Below are 17,001 nucleotides of genomic sequence, written 5' to 3' on the forward strand. Positions count from 1 at the left end.
AAATAACTTTTGCACAGTTTCCACTGGTTTTGAGGCATGGAAGTCTGTCCTGTGTTGTGATTGTGATGGATGTTGCTCTTTAGTATGGACTCTGACCACTGCTTGAACTCATAATGCAGGGGGTGCCACACTCACTGGATTCAAGCTTTACCTCTAGGACGTCTTCTCCCAGGTTGTGCAAGCTGTGAACTGTGCCAGAAGAGCTTGGCACCTGCAGACATTTCCATGGTTCCTCTCCAGTGTGGATCAACTGATGTCTACTGAAACATGAGCACTGAAGACAGGCTTGGTCAAAGTGATGCTTTTGTGCCTTACCTGTTGTGTACAGAGGACTGAGTGCATAATAAAGATTTGCAACCAAGGTACATTTATGAGTTTCTGTTCCAGCAGGAATCCTGATAAGAGGCTTTTACCATAGGGCCTGTTTACATCCAATGAATGTGTGAAGTTCCTCTCTATCACAGACTAACTAAGTTACTAAGCCTTAAATGAGGCCTGGATCACTCTGTATAGTCATGACACACGGGAGATAATTTCTCCACTAGGAAATCTCAGTGGTCTTGCACGGTTTGAATGCTGACTGAGACTTTGTCTAATTCATTTGTGGTTTTATTCTAGGATGAGAAATTGACAATGTGCATGATAGGAAATGTCAGTGAACACTTTGCCTAGCCCTCTTGGTGTGGATCACATGATCGGCCAGGCCAGATGCACCTTATAGGGTTTGCGACCCTCATCACATTCGTTGGGTTTCTCTCCACCATAAATGCTTGATATGTGAGATGTCAATGTTACTGAAGACCTCAACACATTTGTTGCATTACTATTTTCCTCTTCTGGGGTTTAGGGATTGAACCCAGGGACTCAAAACGTGTTAGGCGGTCATTCTAACACTTAGCTACATCACAGCCCTTTATTTCATATTTAGAGAGTCTCACCATTATGTCCAGACTGGATTTGCACTTGCCACCCTTCTGCCTTTTTCTGAAGTAGGTGAGACCCACCACCCTGCGCACCTTGATTACACGACTATGGCTTCTCTACACTATGGATCCTGCGGTGATGGGCTAGGGATGAGTTCAGACTGAAGACCTTGCCACAGTCATTACATTGATAAGGTTTTTCCCCAGTGTGGATTCTGCGATGACATGCTAGGTATGAATTTTGACTGAATACTTTGCCACAGTCATTACACTTATAAGGTTTCTCTCCCGTATGGATTCTGCGATGACATGCAAGATGTGAACTGCGACCAAACACTTTGCCACATTCATTGCATTTGTAAGGCTTCTCCCCAGTATGCATTATCAGATGTTCTGCTAGGTATGAGTTGCGGCTGAAGCCCTTGCCACACTCATTGCATTTGAAAGGTTTCTCTCCTGTGTGGATTCTTTGATGATTTGCTAGGGAAGATTTGTGACTGAAAACACTGCCACACTCATTGCATTTGTAAGGTTTCTCTCCTGTATGAATTCTCCGATGTTGTGCAAGGTGTGAAATGTGACTGAAGACCTTGACACACTCATTGCATTTGTACGGTTTTTCCCCAGTGTGGATTATCAGATGTTGAACAAGGTAAGAATTGCGACTGAAGACCTTGCCACACTCATTACATTTGAAAGGTTTCTCTTCTGTGTGAATGGTTCGATGTTGTGCAAGGTGTGAAATTTGGTGGAAGACCTTTCCACATTCATCACATTTGTAAGGTTTCTCTCCAGTGTGGATTCTACGATGACTTGTCAGGTGTGAAATCTGATTGAAGACCTTGCCACATGCATCACACTTGTAAGGTCTCTCCCCAGAGTGAATTCTCCGGTGGTTTGCCAGGTAGGACTTCTGACTGAAGACTTTGCCACAGTCATCACATCTGAAAGGTTTCTCTCCAGTGTGGATTCTCTGATGTTGTGCAAGGTGTGAACTGTGATTGAAGACCTTCCCACACTCATTACACTTGAAAGGTTTCTCTCCAGTATGAATTCTATGATGACTTGTAAGATTCGATTTTTGAGTGAAGACCTTGCCACATATATCACACATAAATTGCTTCTCTCTAGTACGGAGTGTCTGATGTATAGTACATTGTGACTCTTGATTAAAGGATTTTCCAAACTCATTAAATTTGTGAGCTGCTGGAGGAATGTCTGTTTTTGGTTCTTGTATAAACAAACAAGAATCTATAAAATCATGTTCATATTTATGAGAAATGTTTGTTTTGATACTAGAAAGAATTCTTTGGTGGGCTGGAAGCAAGGAACCATTGTCGAGAGCCTGCTCACTATCGATCCATTTATGAAGGTTCCCTTCATCTTGAAAGGACTGTGGTTCAGGCAGATGTGACTGAAAGCTGAATCCAAGCCAACTGTTGATGAGCACCTTCCCTGCATCCCTGCCTCCACGTTCACCTCTGTAACCAGGGGGACTTTCCTCTGGAGTCACAGAAAATCCTGTGTGATGTCTTCCTACATTGCTCCAACAACATAAGTCCCATGTACTCTTCCGGGTTTCATCGAAGCATGATCCTTCAATGGCACGGCCATCACATGTTTGCAATGTCACCGTGTGGACTATTTCTCCTGTACAGCTGTGCCTTTTTGGTGAACATTCCTTGAAGAAACGTTCTGGAGTAATGTCTACAAGACAAAAGAAACCATAGGTTTATGACTAATTACTGAAGAAAAAAAATGTTATCTTACACGTAAATACATAATGTTATACCAAAGTAATACTTGTATTGACAACAGTTATGGGGATATTACATGACCATGATTTTATTGTTAAGAAAAAATATATGGAACTCGACTTTTACAGAAGGAAAGCTTTTTTACATGTAATTCATGCAATCAAAATGTCTTTAACAGGAAAACTTAGTTTAAATAAATTCTGACGAAAACACTCCTGCTATATCAACTAATTAAATAGGGACCTTGATCATAGATTTTGCAGGCCCCAAAATGTGAGAAATAAACTGCTGTGGTTGAAGTAAATAAGTCTATTGGATTTCTAATAGTAATTGGAAGTGAATTGACAGGAAAATGACCATCTCATCACGATCATGAGAGAAGGCTGACAAATCTTAGTCAACAAAAAGGAAACTGTGAATCTTTAGTATAAAATATGAGACATTCTTTACTAATTCACAGCACTGATTTTTAAAAACCTAGAGGTAAATGAAGAATGAAATCATGGCATTGGCTGGTGGGTGGAATGGAAAATATTGTGCTGGGTGAAATGAGCCAGACTCAAAAATTGAGGGTCAATGGTTGCTCTTATATGTAGAAACTAGAGCAAAATAAGGGAGAAAAGGGGTTTGAGGAGGTGACCGGACACCATAAAGATACAGGGAAGACAGGGGAGGAGAAGGAAGAGAACAAGAGGAGGGAGGAAGGAAGGAAAGGGAAGAAAAACGGAAGGAATTTAACAAAATCAGGTTACACTCATATATAAAGATAACAAAGGGGATGTCATCCTCATGTATACATAGAGAAAGTTTACAGGAGGGAGAGTAGGGAGAAGGAGCAGAGGAGGAAAAGGAGAAAGTGGAGCTTGAAACCAAATTCCTTGCATGTAAAGCCCAGGAAATGGACTTCACCTTAGCCCTGACCCCTCCCATTGCCAAAGCACCCCAACACTACTTAGTGGGCAGCTGCCTCTCTGCCCATGTGAGCTCTTACCTGCTTTCACACCCTCCACACATGCCCACTCATTTGCAGGCCTGGATACTTCCTCGGGGCCACTCAGAATCCAGAGCTCCCTCCCTTGCTCCAACCAGGAGAGAACACTCAGGTCTGAAGGACACGTTCCTGCTTGTAAAGAGAAAGGAAGCTGATGCACTGTGGCTTCTCCACAATCCAGCCCTATCTGCACGTGAGGAAGAGGACATTACAGAGGGATACAGAAAATATTTCACTATATCATGTAGGTATCTACCTCTCTTCCAAGAACCACTGAATCAAAAGCACATGGACAGAAAACAGGTAATGCGTATTTTAATTTTTAGGGTTTTGTTTTGTTTTGTACTAGGGATTGAACTCAAGGCCACTTGAGCACTGAGCCACATATCCCCAGCGATATTTTGTATTTCATTTAGAGACAGGGTCTCACTGAGATGCTTACTTAGCACCTCAGTTTTGCTGAGGATGACTTTGAACTTGTGATTGTCCTGATCCTTGTACCTCAGCAAACCAATCCACTGGGATTGTAGGCATGTGCCATTGCATCTGGGTAGAACTGGATATTTTAAGAGTTGGCTGTGGGCTCTATGTTGTGCTTCAGCTCTGGAACCATCACTGAAGTATCATGAAGGGGGCAGAGCATCTGAAGGAAGGGAACAAACTACAGAGGATGTACTGTGGAGCATCTTTCATAGGCAACAGGCCCTCATTCAGTCAATACAGAGGATCCCAAAGACAAAGGGGAAATGCAGAGATACACAGGGCAGATCCCAGCATCAGGGAAAGTCAAGCTCACCCAGGGAGACCAGGTTCCTGTAGGTCTCCAGCATCACGTCCCTGTACAAAGCCCTCTGAGCAGGGAACAGGCACTTCCACTCCTCCTGGGAGAATTCTATGGCCACATCCCTGAATGTCAGCAGACCCTGAAATTAAAACAGGCTTCACAATGGGGCACAGGGGACAGTTACAATCTTCATGCAAAATGTGAACCACATTTCCCAGGCATGGCGGCACATGCTTGTATCCCAGCTATCCCCAGGCTGGGGTGGGAACATTGTAAATTGGAGGTGGGACTGGGAAACATAGCAAGATCCTCTCTGAGAATGAAGAACATAAGGAGTAGGGATGTAATGGCAGAGGGGACATAGGTTCAACCCCATTACTGCAAAGAAGTAAACAAAGAGAAATGAGAAGGGAGGAGAAGTGTAAGCATGCAACTGATTCAAGTGAGAAGAGCTGCACTGTGAGGCTGTAAATACACATTTGGTATCTGTCTGTCTGCTGATGTGGAGCTCACCTGAAATCCCTGGAGAGCTAAGAAAGATTTCTGTGCTACTGAGAAGACAGGTGCCTAGAACCCCCTAGAGAGCTTCACGAAGGGGCTTCTCCCCAGAAAGCCTCAAGCAGGAGAGGCAGTTGTAACACAGTCCTGCTATCCACCTCCAGGGAAGGGAGAGGGACTGAAGTCCCAACTGATCACCATCACCCAGGATGTAATCAAGCCTGCCTACATAATGGAGCCTCCATAAAAACTCAACAGGACGGGGTGAAAGGGTGTTCAGATCAACGCGTGGGTGGAGGGTCCGGGAGGGTGTCGCACCATGCAAAGTCATGTGAGCTCCACGTCCTTTGCCCCACACCTTGGCCTATGCACCTCTTCCATCTGCGTGTTCACCTGTCTCTTCTGAACAGGCGTTACCACAAGGCAAATGCAAGTCAAGTCCTTGACAGTTTTACGAAGCACTCTAACCACTTTTTGAATGTGAGGAGGGGATGAAGGAAGCCCCATTTACAGAAAGCCATTCTGAATCATAGGCCATACTTTTGCAGGCCTCTGAAAAGGGGCCCATTTTGTGAGAGAGAGACCTCAGCTGGTGGGATCCACCATGTATCTACACAGACAGTGTCTGAATTAGGTGAAATGACAAGTGCCCTCTGAAGAACTGCATTCGTGGCATATGGGCAAAATCCCTCACTTATTTGGGATCACAGAAGCTTTCTGTGTGCGGAGGGTATATAAGGAGAAACTGAGCTTGCTTTCCCTGTGTTTTCATATTTTCTGGTATTTCTGAGAATGTTATATCTCCTAGTTGTGTTTTATTTTAATTTTCCTTAAGGCAAGATACTGCCTAAATCTGTACAGATTTCTCCCCTGCAGAAAACACAAGAAACATAGTAGCCAGCCACAGTGGTACACAACTGTAATCCAGACCCAGGAGGAAGAAGCAAGAGAATCACAAGTTCAACACCACCTCAGCAATGAAGCAAGACTCTAACTATAAAAAAGAAAAAAACAAGACAATAGGGATTGATGATATAACTCAATGGTAGAAGGGCCTGATTTCAATTTCTAAGAAAGAAAGAAACAGGAGTCAGGATGCTCAGAGTCACTGTGCTCAGAGACTGTGCTGCAGGACACTGTGCAGCCAAAGCAGTCCATAGGAAAAAGAGGTCTGTGCAGAACAAACCGGAAGTTGGGGCTGAAGGTAGACAATTCACATAAAAATTCATAAAATTTAGTTATGGTACTGGACAATGAACCTGGGTGCTTCACCACTGAGTAAAACTGCCAGCCCCGCCCCCTCCCCTAATCCCCGCCTTTTTTTTTTTTTTTTTTTTTGGTTGTGGAAGACGGACACCAGGACATTTACCACTAAGGTACTACACATGTCTATTTTTTCATTTGAGACACATTAGGTCACAAATCTTAACATTCAGTTTCAGAAGCTTAAAAGGACCCCAATTTTCTTTCTGAGCACAATGGAATAAATACAGAAGCCAATTGCAGAAGAAAAATTAACACCCCCAAATAAGGGAAAATGAAACACCTCATTCTTAACCAACTAATGGTAAACAGGAAAAGGATTCAGAAAATATCTGAAACAAAAGCAAAATAAAAATAAACATACCAAATCTCACAGAATGCAATGAAATAAAAAATAAAAATAAAAACAAAAGAAAGACCTTAGGGTAGTGAAACTTTACAACGATGACGAAGAAACCCAGGTCAACTAACCATACACCTCCAGGGGAAAGAGCCAACTGAAGGCAACAGAAGCAAAAGGCAGGAAACAATGAGCACTAGAGCGAGAGAACTGGTGTGGAGGACAGGGACACCACCAAACAGCACACTCACTTTTTTAAAAGATCAACAAAAATGACAGAGGATTCCCAGGGCCACACCTGGTGGCACCTCCTCATGGGTTCCCTGCCACCAGGTCACAGTGGGATGGAATCTGAGCACAGAGGATGGGGTAAGGGAGGCCCTGGGGAGTGCAGGCACACCTGACAGGCAGGAGGCCACAGAGTCACCTGAGGCCAGCAGCTCCCAGGCCCAGCACTGCACAGGGGACTCAGGACCACCTGAGAGATCACTGTACCTCAGTGACAGCCATTCCTGACTCCTTTTCGTTCCTCCTCCTCTTCAGGGCTGTTTCCTCAGGTAACACGAGTCTTTACAAGTCAATCCTGGAAGGAGGAAACATACTGTTTACTGGCTGCCCACTGCACAGGAAGACCCAGGCATAGTAAGCTCTTGCAGGGAGGAGCACAGGAGGCTTCTCTGACTCCTTCCTTTGGGCCTCATTTCCCTGCTGGTGAAGCCCACAGGCTGCACAAGCGGGGACCTGGGCAGCACTGGGCTCCCCTTCAGGGCACCCCCTAGTCCTGACCAAAGTGAACCACACCACTGACCCATCAGCTATCATCAGATCTCAGGCTGACCCCAGTACCACTCCAGAGCTGGTACTCAATGCTGGTACAAAGAAGAGAATCACCCTCAAATATTATTAAGGCTGGGCACCAGCCTCACCCCTGAATGGATGTAAAATGACTCATCACACTTAGGGGAAGCCAGCATGGAGCACCTCCCAGAAGGGCAGGTCGAGCCCACCACCCACCTTCTGGCTCTTCCCATCTCTTGGACCCTTGTTCTTATCAGGATCCAGGTAGTGGACAGTAAAGGAGGAGAAAGAGACAGACACAGCAAGCTGCATGGACCAGAGTGGGGGCAGGTTGTGGCTGGAGTGTGACAGGAGCTGAGGGCGATCAAGGAGTCTCCATGGAGCAGGTGATGTCATAGACCTGAGGGGTTGGCCACCTGCAGCCCAGGGGCCATGTAGAGGGCTAGGTAGAGAGACAGGACCCAGTGAAGGCCCTGAGGCTGGAGCAAGCTCCGGCCAGGAAAAGGAAAGAGGCCCCTGTGGCTGAAAGTGAGCAAGCAGAGGACACAGTAGTAGAACTGGACAGAGGCCCTGGGGAAGCAGAGCAATCAGGAGCCAGGTCTTTCCCCATTTTTCTCCCAAGCCTCAAGAGCTGTGTGTACTCTCGATTCCTTTCTACTCTGAAAAACTTGTGTGATTTTTTTTTCATTCTCCTATACAATAAAAAAAAACCTGCCAATGTCATAATACATTGTACAATTTTGATATATGTGGAGGTGTCCAGCCAAGTCCCCCACGTAGAGAGTAACCTTCCTGAGATGTTGAGGACTATGCCGGGGAGGCATGTGAGGAGCTCAGGTCATGGGAGAACATGAATGTGGATAGGCCCACTAAACATCCCAGCATGAAGTTTAGGAGACAATGGCCAGAAGATTCTAGGGTTCATGGGAGCAGTCTCCCGGAGAACTAGAGAGGTGAATGGTGTGTAAGGTGTGAGTGAAAGGAGGAGAAGAGACAGTGGCACACACAGAAGCTGAGCAGAGGTGCAAGGCTCCACTGTGGGGCAGCACCCCAGTCAGAGAACAGCGTGGGGCCTGGCAGCAGAGGAATTGCCAAAGTGATCCTTGGAGGAATCCCAATGAATGCAAGCAGAGTTTTAAGATAAGGAAGATTTCTGCAGAGCTAAGAAAAAAGAAGAGGGAGTCATCAACTGGGCAATGTGGTACTGACATGAAGAGATATGAGGACAAGACATTTAAAAAGGAATATAGAAACGGTGATGTCACAAGAGACTGTGAAAATTAAATCATTAGCTTAGGGTGGATGAGAACACTTGATTGGAAGACGTTACTCTAGAACTAGAAGACGGTGTATATAAACAAATTTTCAGCATGCAAAGGTAGTCTAAAAGGGGAGTCCACATTAGAGAGAAAAAATGTAATTAACAAAGTATTTATCTTTTAGAGACAGAAGAATGGAAAACAAAGAGGCTTTATTTCATGTGATTGGAAATGCTCAATGCCAGTGTTCTGAGGACAATGACCAAATGATTCTGTATGTGGAAAACTATGATACACACGGGAAGGACACCACACCATTTTCAGACTGTGAGAGGGGCTGAGAATGCTTGATCTCAGGGTCAGCACCAGCCAGAGGCAAAGACACACTCTCTTCAGGTAACAGTGAGACACCAGCCTTGAGATGGGAGGGCAGCTTAGATAAGATCTCTTCCTTTTACTGTCTGATACAGGAAAAGCCCACCCTGTTTCAACTGCTCTGACATTCCACAAACAATACCACCTCTCTAGTCACTAAAATGCATATGTGGTTGTTCAATAATGACCAGTTCTCTGCCAGACTCCTCCCTGGTATCTCAGGGTTCCCAAAACACCCTTCTAGGGTTCAGTTAACCTTTACCATGGCTCTTTCATCTGCCTGTACCTCTGTAACCTGTGTCACTTTATTTGTAACAAGCAAGCAAACAAAAGTACCATGTTATCCTCAAGCTGGTGAGCAGGGGGTCCCAACTTCTCAAGGTGACTGGCACACCATGTGGGGCAGTGCTGTAGGAGAAAGCTCTGTGTCATCTGATGCTATCTCCAGGTAGCAGCAGCCAGATCTGAATGTCATTACAGAACACTAATTGGGCAGGTGGCACAGACACCCTTTGTTGGTGGGGAGAAATCGCCACACATTTACATGACCAGAGGTGAAAAACTCTCTGCTGAGTGGTCACTGTTGCATTCAGCATGACAAAAGCAAAAACACTTTAATTGTCCTTTCTATCTCCTACACTCCCTACATGACACCACAAATCAGGAGAGGAAGGAGGGGGACCCTGGACACAATGAGTTCAGTCACTGCCTTCAGGCTGGATAAGGGAGCTATCCTGTTACCTCTAGAATTTTAAAATACACAAGCCTCCTGGGCAGTAGTTTTGCAATTTCTTTCCTCACCTCTACTGTGCTCCTTTAGCACCCACCCTGGAGGGCGTCCTGCCCACTTTGCTTCCCTCTCCTCTCCTGGTTTCTCCCCTTCTTCCCTCTATTCCTTCCCTCCATCTGATCTTCCACATTCCTGCAACTCCCTTCACCTCCAGTCAGTCTTTCTCCCCAGTCTCCACAGATTTCCGCCTCTTTCTTCCCCATCCACACTCTCCATCTGCCCTGCCTGCTGCAGCCCCCTCATCCCATGCTCTGGATGCCCACATTCCGAGGCCTCCTCTCTAAGGTGCTCCTCTGGGCTCCCCTTGTCACCTGTTACCCCTCTTCTTATCCCAGCACCACAGCTGCCTTCTGCCATGCCTGCAGATAATGTGTCCTCTGCTCCCACGCTCTGCCTGTGGTCCCTCCCCGATTCTGTCTCTTTCCCTATGTCCTTCATCTCTCTAGATAGCTTGAGGTCTCTCCCCTGTTCTGTCCATATCCCTGTGTGGCTGTCCTTCGCCTCTCTGGAGTTTGCGATTCTAGATTTCTCCATCTGCTTCTCTCTGCTGCTTTATGGCTTCTTCTTTCACTCTTGTGCCCTCCCTCTGCAATCCCTTGCCATCTGTGTAAGGTCTCTCTCTCTGTTGTCTCCTTTCTCTCATTTGTGGTCCAGCTCTTTGTCCAGAGCCTAGTGCCACACACCACAGGGAGGGGGATGGTCTGGGATGCCCACCTCCAGGGGAGCATAGTTTCCCCTGGGGTGGAATCTGTGCCACCTGCCCAATTAGTGTTCTGTGATGACATTCAGATCTGGCTGTTGCTACCTGGAGATGGCATCAGATGACCCCCTGCAAGTCACCACACAGGCCCAGGTCACCTCCTGTAGACAACAGGGAGACTAATGGAGGGAAGACCTGCAGGGTGGACACCTGGCCAAGGAGGACATGGCAGGTGAGGAGGACAGCGCCAAGGTAGACAGGGTCAGGTGAGGGTAGGGCCAGGTAGCAGGACAAGGCCTGGCAAAAGCTGGGCCAGTAGGGGATCAGGGCTGGGTGAGGAACAGGGCAGGTGAGGAGGACAGGGCTGGGCGAGGGTAGGGTCAGGCCAGGAGACATGGCTGGGTGAGGACAGGACAGGTGAAGGCAGGACTGAGGAGGGCATGGCCAGGTGATGGCAGGGCCTGGTGTGCAGCTGGAGGCCTGTGCGCTGGGGGAGGCTGCAGGGCGGTCAGGCGGCCAAGCCTGACACGCGGCGGGTTCCCTGCCGGGCGCCGCTGCTGCAGGCCTGTGTGATTCTTATGTCTCTGGAGGAGACGCAGCCACTGAACAGGGAACTCACGTGCCTCACTGTGACCGCTGCTCCGTGATCAGCTTCCGGGTCTGGGAGGAGGAGCAGAGCGCTCCTGGAGACGCCTGGCAGGGAAACAGGGGCGGTGGGCGGGGCCGCGGCGGGCGGGGCGGGGCCAGAGTGACGGGAGGCGCGGCCCCGGGAGAAGGCCGGTGGGGCGGGGCGCGCAGGGGCGTGGCTGCGGAGATGGTTACTTGGAACCTGGAGCCCCTTTTTTGAGTGACAGGCAGGAAATATGTAGGAAGTACCAGTTGAAATGCAAAACCGTCTGCGTAGATGGTGCCATTTTTCGCCGTGTCCCTCAAGTCCTGCATTAACTTCTTTTCCATTTCTATTCTCAGTTCACTTTGAAGGCGATCCTGCACCTGTGCTAACTCCAGAGGCTCTCCTAGGGAACACATCCATGAAGTTCCCTCATTCCCAGGAGCTGCCCTGCCTGAGAATAAGGTCCAAGCTGTTAAGACTCTAGCATGGAGGACATCTCCATAGCAACCGGGCATCCAATGCTGCTGTGCGACCAGCACGCTAGCTTCATACTAGAGGTTCAAAACATAGAAGTTAACTAGTGAGATCAAAATAAAGACATATAAACTCAATTTACCTTTTTTTGCCCAGCTAAGAGACGGCCCTTCCAGGCTCCTGTCTCCAGCCACCTGATGTGCTAGCGAGGTTTACACAAGAGACCAGCAGGAGAGATGGCAGAGCATGCCAGAGAGTGGGCTTTTATTGGGGAACAAAAAATTCAGGGGAAAATTCCATGCAATGAAGGTCGAGGGGGACAGCATTCCAAGGTCAGGGTCAGTGATTGGTTTCAGGGTCAATGGTCAGTCACACCCCCACAGGGACAGGCTCTTGCACCTGAAAAGGGTGGGGATAAGCTCAGACACAGCTGGCCTGAGCGCCTCACACCCAGTCAGGGAGGTACCCAATCACGTGTGAGAACGGCTTCCCACACTATGCCTATGCACAGAAACTTTCCCAGTCACCAAGTATGCCACAGCCATGAAGTCATCAGGGACCCCTGTCTCAGACACTGGTCTCCCAGTTACTGTCACCGCTGTCCATACTGAGTGGCTAAGCACCTCACCATTCCTGAGGCTGGCTTGAAAATTGGGATCTTCCAAAACAGTAGATATTTTTAAATCAAAAAGACTAGAGATCATTCCTACAGACTAAGCACATGCAGGGAGTCCCCAAATCAAGGTGAACAGTGAAAATGGAGTCATCCACCTGGGCTGATCGTTCTGTTTTTGCATTCCTGGCATCTTTTGGATGACCTGTGGGACCTGGTTGGCTTCCTTAGGTTGGAAATTAATAGTGCAGCAAGTTAGGGTGAGAGATTAAAGCTGCCTATAAAGGCCACTTGTCTTGGGAGCTGAGAACATTTTCCTCCAACTAGTTGTAAACTATTGAGTCATGCTCTTTTTTTGCCAACAGGTGGCATGGGAAAATATAATTAAAAACAAAATTGCTTCGCACCTCAGAAATCTTCCCCACTGGGCTGGGGATGTGGCTCAAATGGTAGCGCACTCGCCTGGCATGCATGTGGCCCTGGTTCGATCCTCAGCACCACATAGAAACAAAGATGTTGTGTCCGCCGAAAACTAAAAAATAAATATTAAAATTCTCAAACTCTCTCTCTCTCTCTCTCTCTCTCTTCTCTCTTAAAAAGAAATCTTCCCCACCAATGTAGGAGTGAAAGAAGAAAATATTGTAATTGAATAAAGCTTTAAACTATAATGTTGTGGGTAACACAGGAAACGCACTAAGAGATTGCAAATTTCAGAAAGATGCCTAAAGAGTCAAGTGCCTACCCTGCCTCAGTTACTGGGATGTTTCAAGAGATGGCTTTTTGGTCCTTGAAGACATTTCTGGGTCATAAAGTTGACAACACACCTATTCAGTTTTCAAAATAATTTACATACATCTTAACACAGGAGAAAATAGATTAAATTTCAAGGTTTCTAAGGTGAAAGTCTAAAAAGGAGGGGCAGAGAGTTGCTTCCCTCATTTTCAGTAGGAAAAACTAATTTTCATATGTCTTGGTATTGAGGTCCTCAACCAGAGGCCTGGCTCTGAGGATTGAATAAATCAGGTCAGACCAGTCGCACCCCTCCTCCCTCCCTCCGCAAAAAAATAAGGTAAACGCATGAAAGTAACTTTAGTCAGTAGAACTGCATTGGGAATAGAAGAGTACCTGCTTCTTTATCTCTCTCTTCAAGAGGCTGACAATGTCTAGGCCCAGTGGTGGGTGCCTATAATCCCAGCGGGCTGAGACAGGAGGATGGGGATTTCAAGACAACCTCGGTAACTGTGGGGCACTAAGCAACTCAGTGAGACCCTGTCTCTATTTAATAAACTACAAAGTAGGTCTGTGGATGTGACTCAGTGGTAGAGTGCCCACTCTACATTACATGTTGCAACTGTAGAATGTAAGTGAGGAAATAGCTGCATACTGTTGCTAACTCTGAATTCCATGCCTGGTAAGCCCCTACCCCCAAACTGGCTGACAATGACTTTGAGGTTTTATAATAAGGGGGAGTGTGGCTGGAGTTATAGCTCCAGTTGGTGTAGGTGTAACTCAAGTAGCACATGCGCAAGACTTTGAGTTCAATCCCTAGCAGGGGAGAAAACACACACACACACACACACACACACAATTTAAAAAGGGTAATGAGAGCAAGGGTTGGGGATTTGCATAGGGGAAGGCTTTTCTCTGCTGCCAAAGCAGATGATTTTCTCTAGGTGATGTCTTGTTGACAGGGGAAGAGATGTGTTTGGAGAAGGCTCTGAGGAACTCCCAGAGAGAAGAGGAAAATTGTCTCAGGGGTGTTCTTGGCACACATGACTGAAAAGAATTTCAGCACATGCCAAAGGCATACAAAGTGATTTATTTAGGAGGTAAATACATATTCAAGAAAGAATAGGAGCCCTCTCTAAATGGAGTCTCCTCTGGGGTAAAGCAAGGCATATACATTCAAGGGAGAAGCCTGGCTATTTTTGGAGCACGGGACTAACCCCTAGAATGGTGATGTTAATATTCATAGAGGAACAGTTCCTAGGTCCTGGGCTAGAGGTGGAGCGATGTCAGAGCAAGCAAATATCACGTTTTCCTTGTGCTTGAGTATTGACCTCAGGTTACAAGGCTGAAGGGCATGAATCAAGGACATATCAGTGGGGAGTTGAAATTTGTTTCATGGGTGCTTTATGCATTTCAGTGGTTCTGAGGTAGCAAAACCAGACCCAGTTGTAAAATGAAATTGTACAAATGTTTTCCTGAGAAACGAATGCCTGGGGCAAGAGTAAGTTCCCTTCCCTTGCTATATCATTTATTCAGCAAGCCTAGTTAACCCTAAGTCCCTACATATTGTATTGAAAATATCTGAGTCTGAGTACTCTGTTTTGAAACGCCAACAGTCTTGTGGGATCTAGTACAGCTGGGCAAGTGTCCTACCACTCTGTCACAACACCAGGGTAGAAATTTTATGGCACGAAGTAGCCTCTAAATGTTGTGAGAAACTGAGGATGAGTGCTCAGCATTTGTAGTTTGTTCTCATCTGTTCCTGCTTGTGAAAAATAAAGTTTGGATTTGTCCTCCAAGAGTGCTACTTGCTGCTGCTGGACCAGTCTGTTTCACAACAGTTCATGGGCACTTCCTTTGAGACTCAGTATATTTCCCTTTATTTTTAAATTCCCACCTCAATGTAGTCCATCATTATCTCAGGATTAGCCAGGTGGAGCCTCTTCCTGAATAAAGAAAGTTGCTCTTGCTGTGAGGTAGTCTAGAGTCCACACAAGATGTTTATCTGGTCAAATGTTGTTTGGAATCCAAGGTGACTTGGAGCCAAAGAGTTAGATGTAAAATGGAGGCAGAGATGACATGTCTCAGTCCTGCCTTTAGCCACCCATTGGATATTTGGAGGCAGAAGTGAAGAGTCTAAACCCTTATGACATTTTTACAGTGCATATATCCTGCAAGTGACTCTGGTAAACCTCAGATATGTGCACTGGGATTCAGTGTTGTCTGTGTGTTTGTGTGTGGGGGGCAGTTAATATCCAATAGTGTTTGAGGTCAGGAATTTCTGAGGTTGAGAACATATTAGAATTTCATGTATAGTTAGGTATGGTGGTGCACTACTGTAATTCCTGTGGCTCAGGATGCTGAGACAGGCAGATAGAAAGTTCAAAGGCAGCCTCATTAGTTTAGTGAGGCCATAATCAACTGAGACACTGTCTCAAAATAAATAAATAAATAAAAAGGCCTGGGGGTGTGGCTCAGTAATTAAGTGTCCTTGGTTTCAGAAGAGCTGAATTTCACCGTGTTGTTATGTATATGCTATATACATGCAACGCAACACTTTGTGATAAAAAGAAAAAAAATCCCCAAGCTTTGCTTGTGCATCCTGCTATGTCCACTTCCATCAGAGCACCCTATCTAGTTCTTTCATCCATTCACCTCAGAGACAGGTACCCAACCCTAGGCTTAGTTCCAGGAACAATGTGATGTCAGTCACAAGAGCGGAGTGGGGGTGGGTGGAGGTGTGTGGGGGGGTGGGATTTATATCCTGAGGGCCTCAGGGTGAAATTATACATGCTGCCCGCCACATTTTCCTTTCACATTCTGATTCGCATCGACTTCATGGATAATCCCAGGGTTCTTGAATTCAATTGCTAAAATTAATTGTAATAGCAAGAACCGAACTAGATCCTATCACCCAATGTTAACCCCACTGGCCCTTCCCAAGGGCGAAGTGACCTCCAACTTTCCCATGTTGTCTCAGCTTCCCAGGGAGTCTCACCTCCTTTTTCAGTCATAAAACACAAAAACGCGGAAAGCAGGATAATTAGGCCTCGCCCACACCCTTGCCCACTAAGACCCTGCGTTTTGGGGTTCATGCTCAGGTCCAGCACATCCTGGACCACCGCACTTCACTGCAGGGCGACCTCAACCCAATTCAACTGCTAGCATTTCTGTACCCAGCAAAGGTTCTCTATTCTCAGCACATTGGAAACTCCCGCCCCTGGGTTCAGGCGCCAGGGTTTCTCCGACCAGGCGGGGTCGGTCCAACATCCCGCCCCTGCCCGTCAGCCTTCCGACCTCGCCCAAGGGTGGGTTTTAGTCGCTTAGACACGCGCGCTCCATGGCTCCCTTCCTGCTCATCAAACCTTCCCGACCCCGCGTAGTGGGTGAGTGTTAACCTCTGAGCCCCGCCCTCTCCATCGCCACGCCCCTGTCCGTCAGTCTTCCAATCCCGCCCACTGGTGGGTTTCACCCAGTGCGTCCCGCCTTATCCATCGCCACGCCCCTGCCCGTCAGTCTTCCAATCCCGCCCACTGGGTGGGTTTTACCCTCTATGCCCCGCCCTCTCCATCGCCACGCCCCTGTCCGTCAGCCTTCCAATCCCGACCAATGGTGGGTTTCACGCAGTGCGTCCCTCCTTTTCCATCGCCACGCCCCTGCCCGTCAGTCTTCCAATCCCGCGCACTAGGTGGGGTTCACCCAGTGCGTCCCGCCTTCTCCATCGCCACGCCCCTGTCCGTCAGCTTTCTCGACCCCCCTCCACTAGGTGGGATTTACCCTCTTAGGCCCGCCCTCTCCACCGATCCCTCCCTGCCCGTCAAGCGTTGCGACCCCGCTCATTGGGTGGGTTTTAACCTGTGAGATCCACTCTCTCCATCGTCCCTCCCCCGCCCGTCAAGCCTTCCGGTCCCGCCCACCAGCTCCAGGTTCCTCCTTGTTTGCAATCTTCCCTGAGCCCGCGCGTCCACGAGGAGACCCGGAAGCGGATCCCGTCGTCGCGCGGCTGGTGAGTTCCCGGTCTCTGGGCTATTTGCGCTACTGGTTCGCCGGCGGGTCCGTGGCGGGGACTCGGTCCCAACAGACCTCTGCGTCTC

General features: G+C 47.4%; 1 protein-coding gene across 1 annotated transcript; it reads right to left on the reverse strand.

Moving 5' to 3' along the window:
• Positions 1–16: 16 nt before the first annotated feature.
• Positions 17–11,133, reverse strand: LOC124105350 (zinc finger protein 83). The gene is made up of 6 exons (XM_046462492.2): positions 11,098–11,133; positions 9,325–9,396; positions 7,052–7,139; positions 4,468–4,594; positions 3,672–3,803; positions 17–2,630 (listed from the first exon to the last, which is right to left on the reverse strand). Exons 3-6 carry the CDS (start codon positions 7,064–7,066, stop codon positions 1,030–1,032), a joined length of 1,875 nt encoding a protein of 624 aa, XP_046318448.1. The 5' UTR covers positions 7,067–7,139; positions 9,325–9,396; positions 11,098–11,133; the 3' UTR covers positions 17–1,029.
• Positions 11,134–17,001: the final 5,868 nt, after the last annotated feature.

The sequence above is a fragment of the Marmota monax genome, unplaced genomic scaffold (genome assembly GCF_021218885.2).
Source record: "Marmota monax isolate L192 unplaced genomic scaffold, Marmota_monax_Labrador192_F-V1.1 WCK01_AAM20220418_F8-fsc01869, whole genome shotgun sequence".
In the NCBI taxonomy this organism is placed as follows: Eukaryota; Metazoa; Chordata; class Mammalia; order Rodentia; family Sciuridae; genus Marmota; species Marmota monax.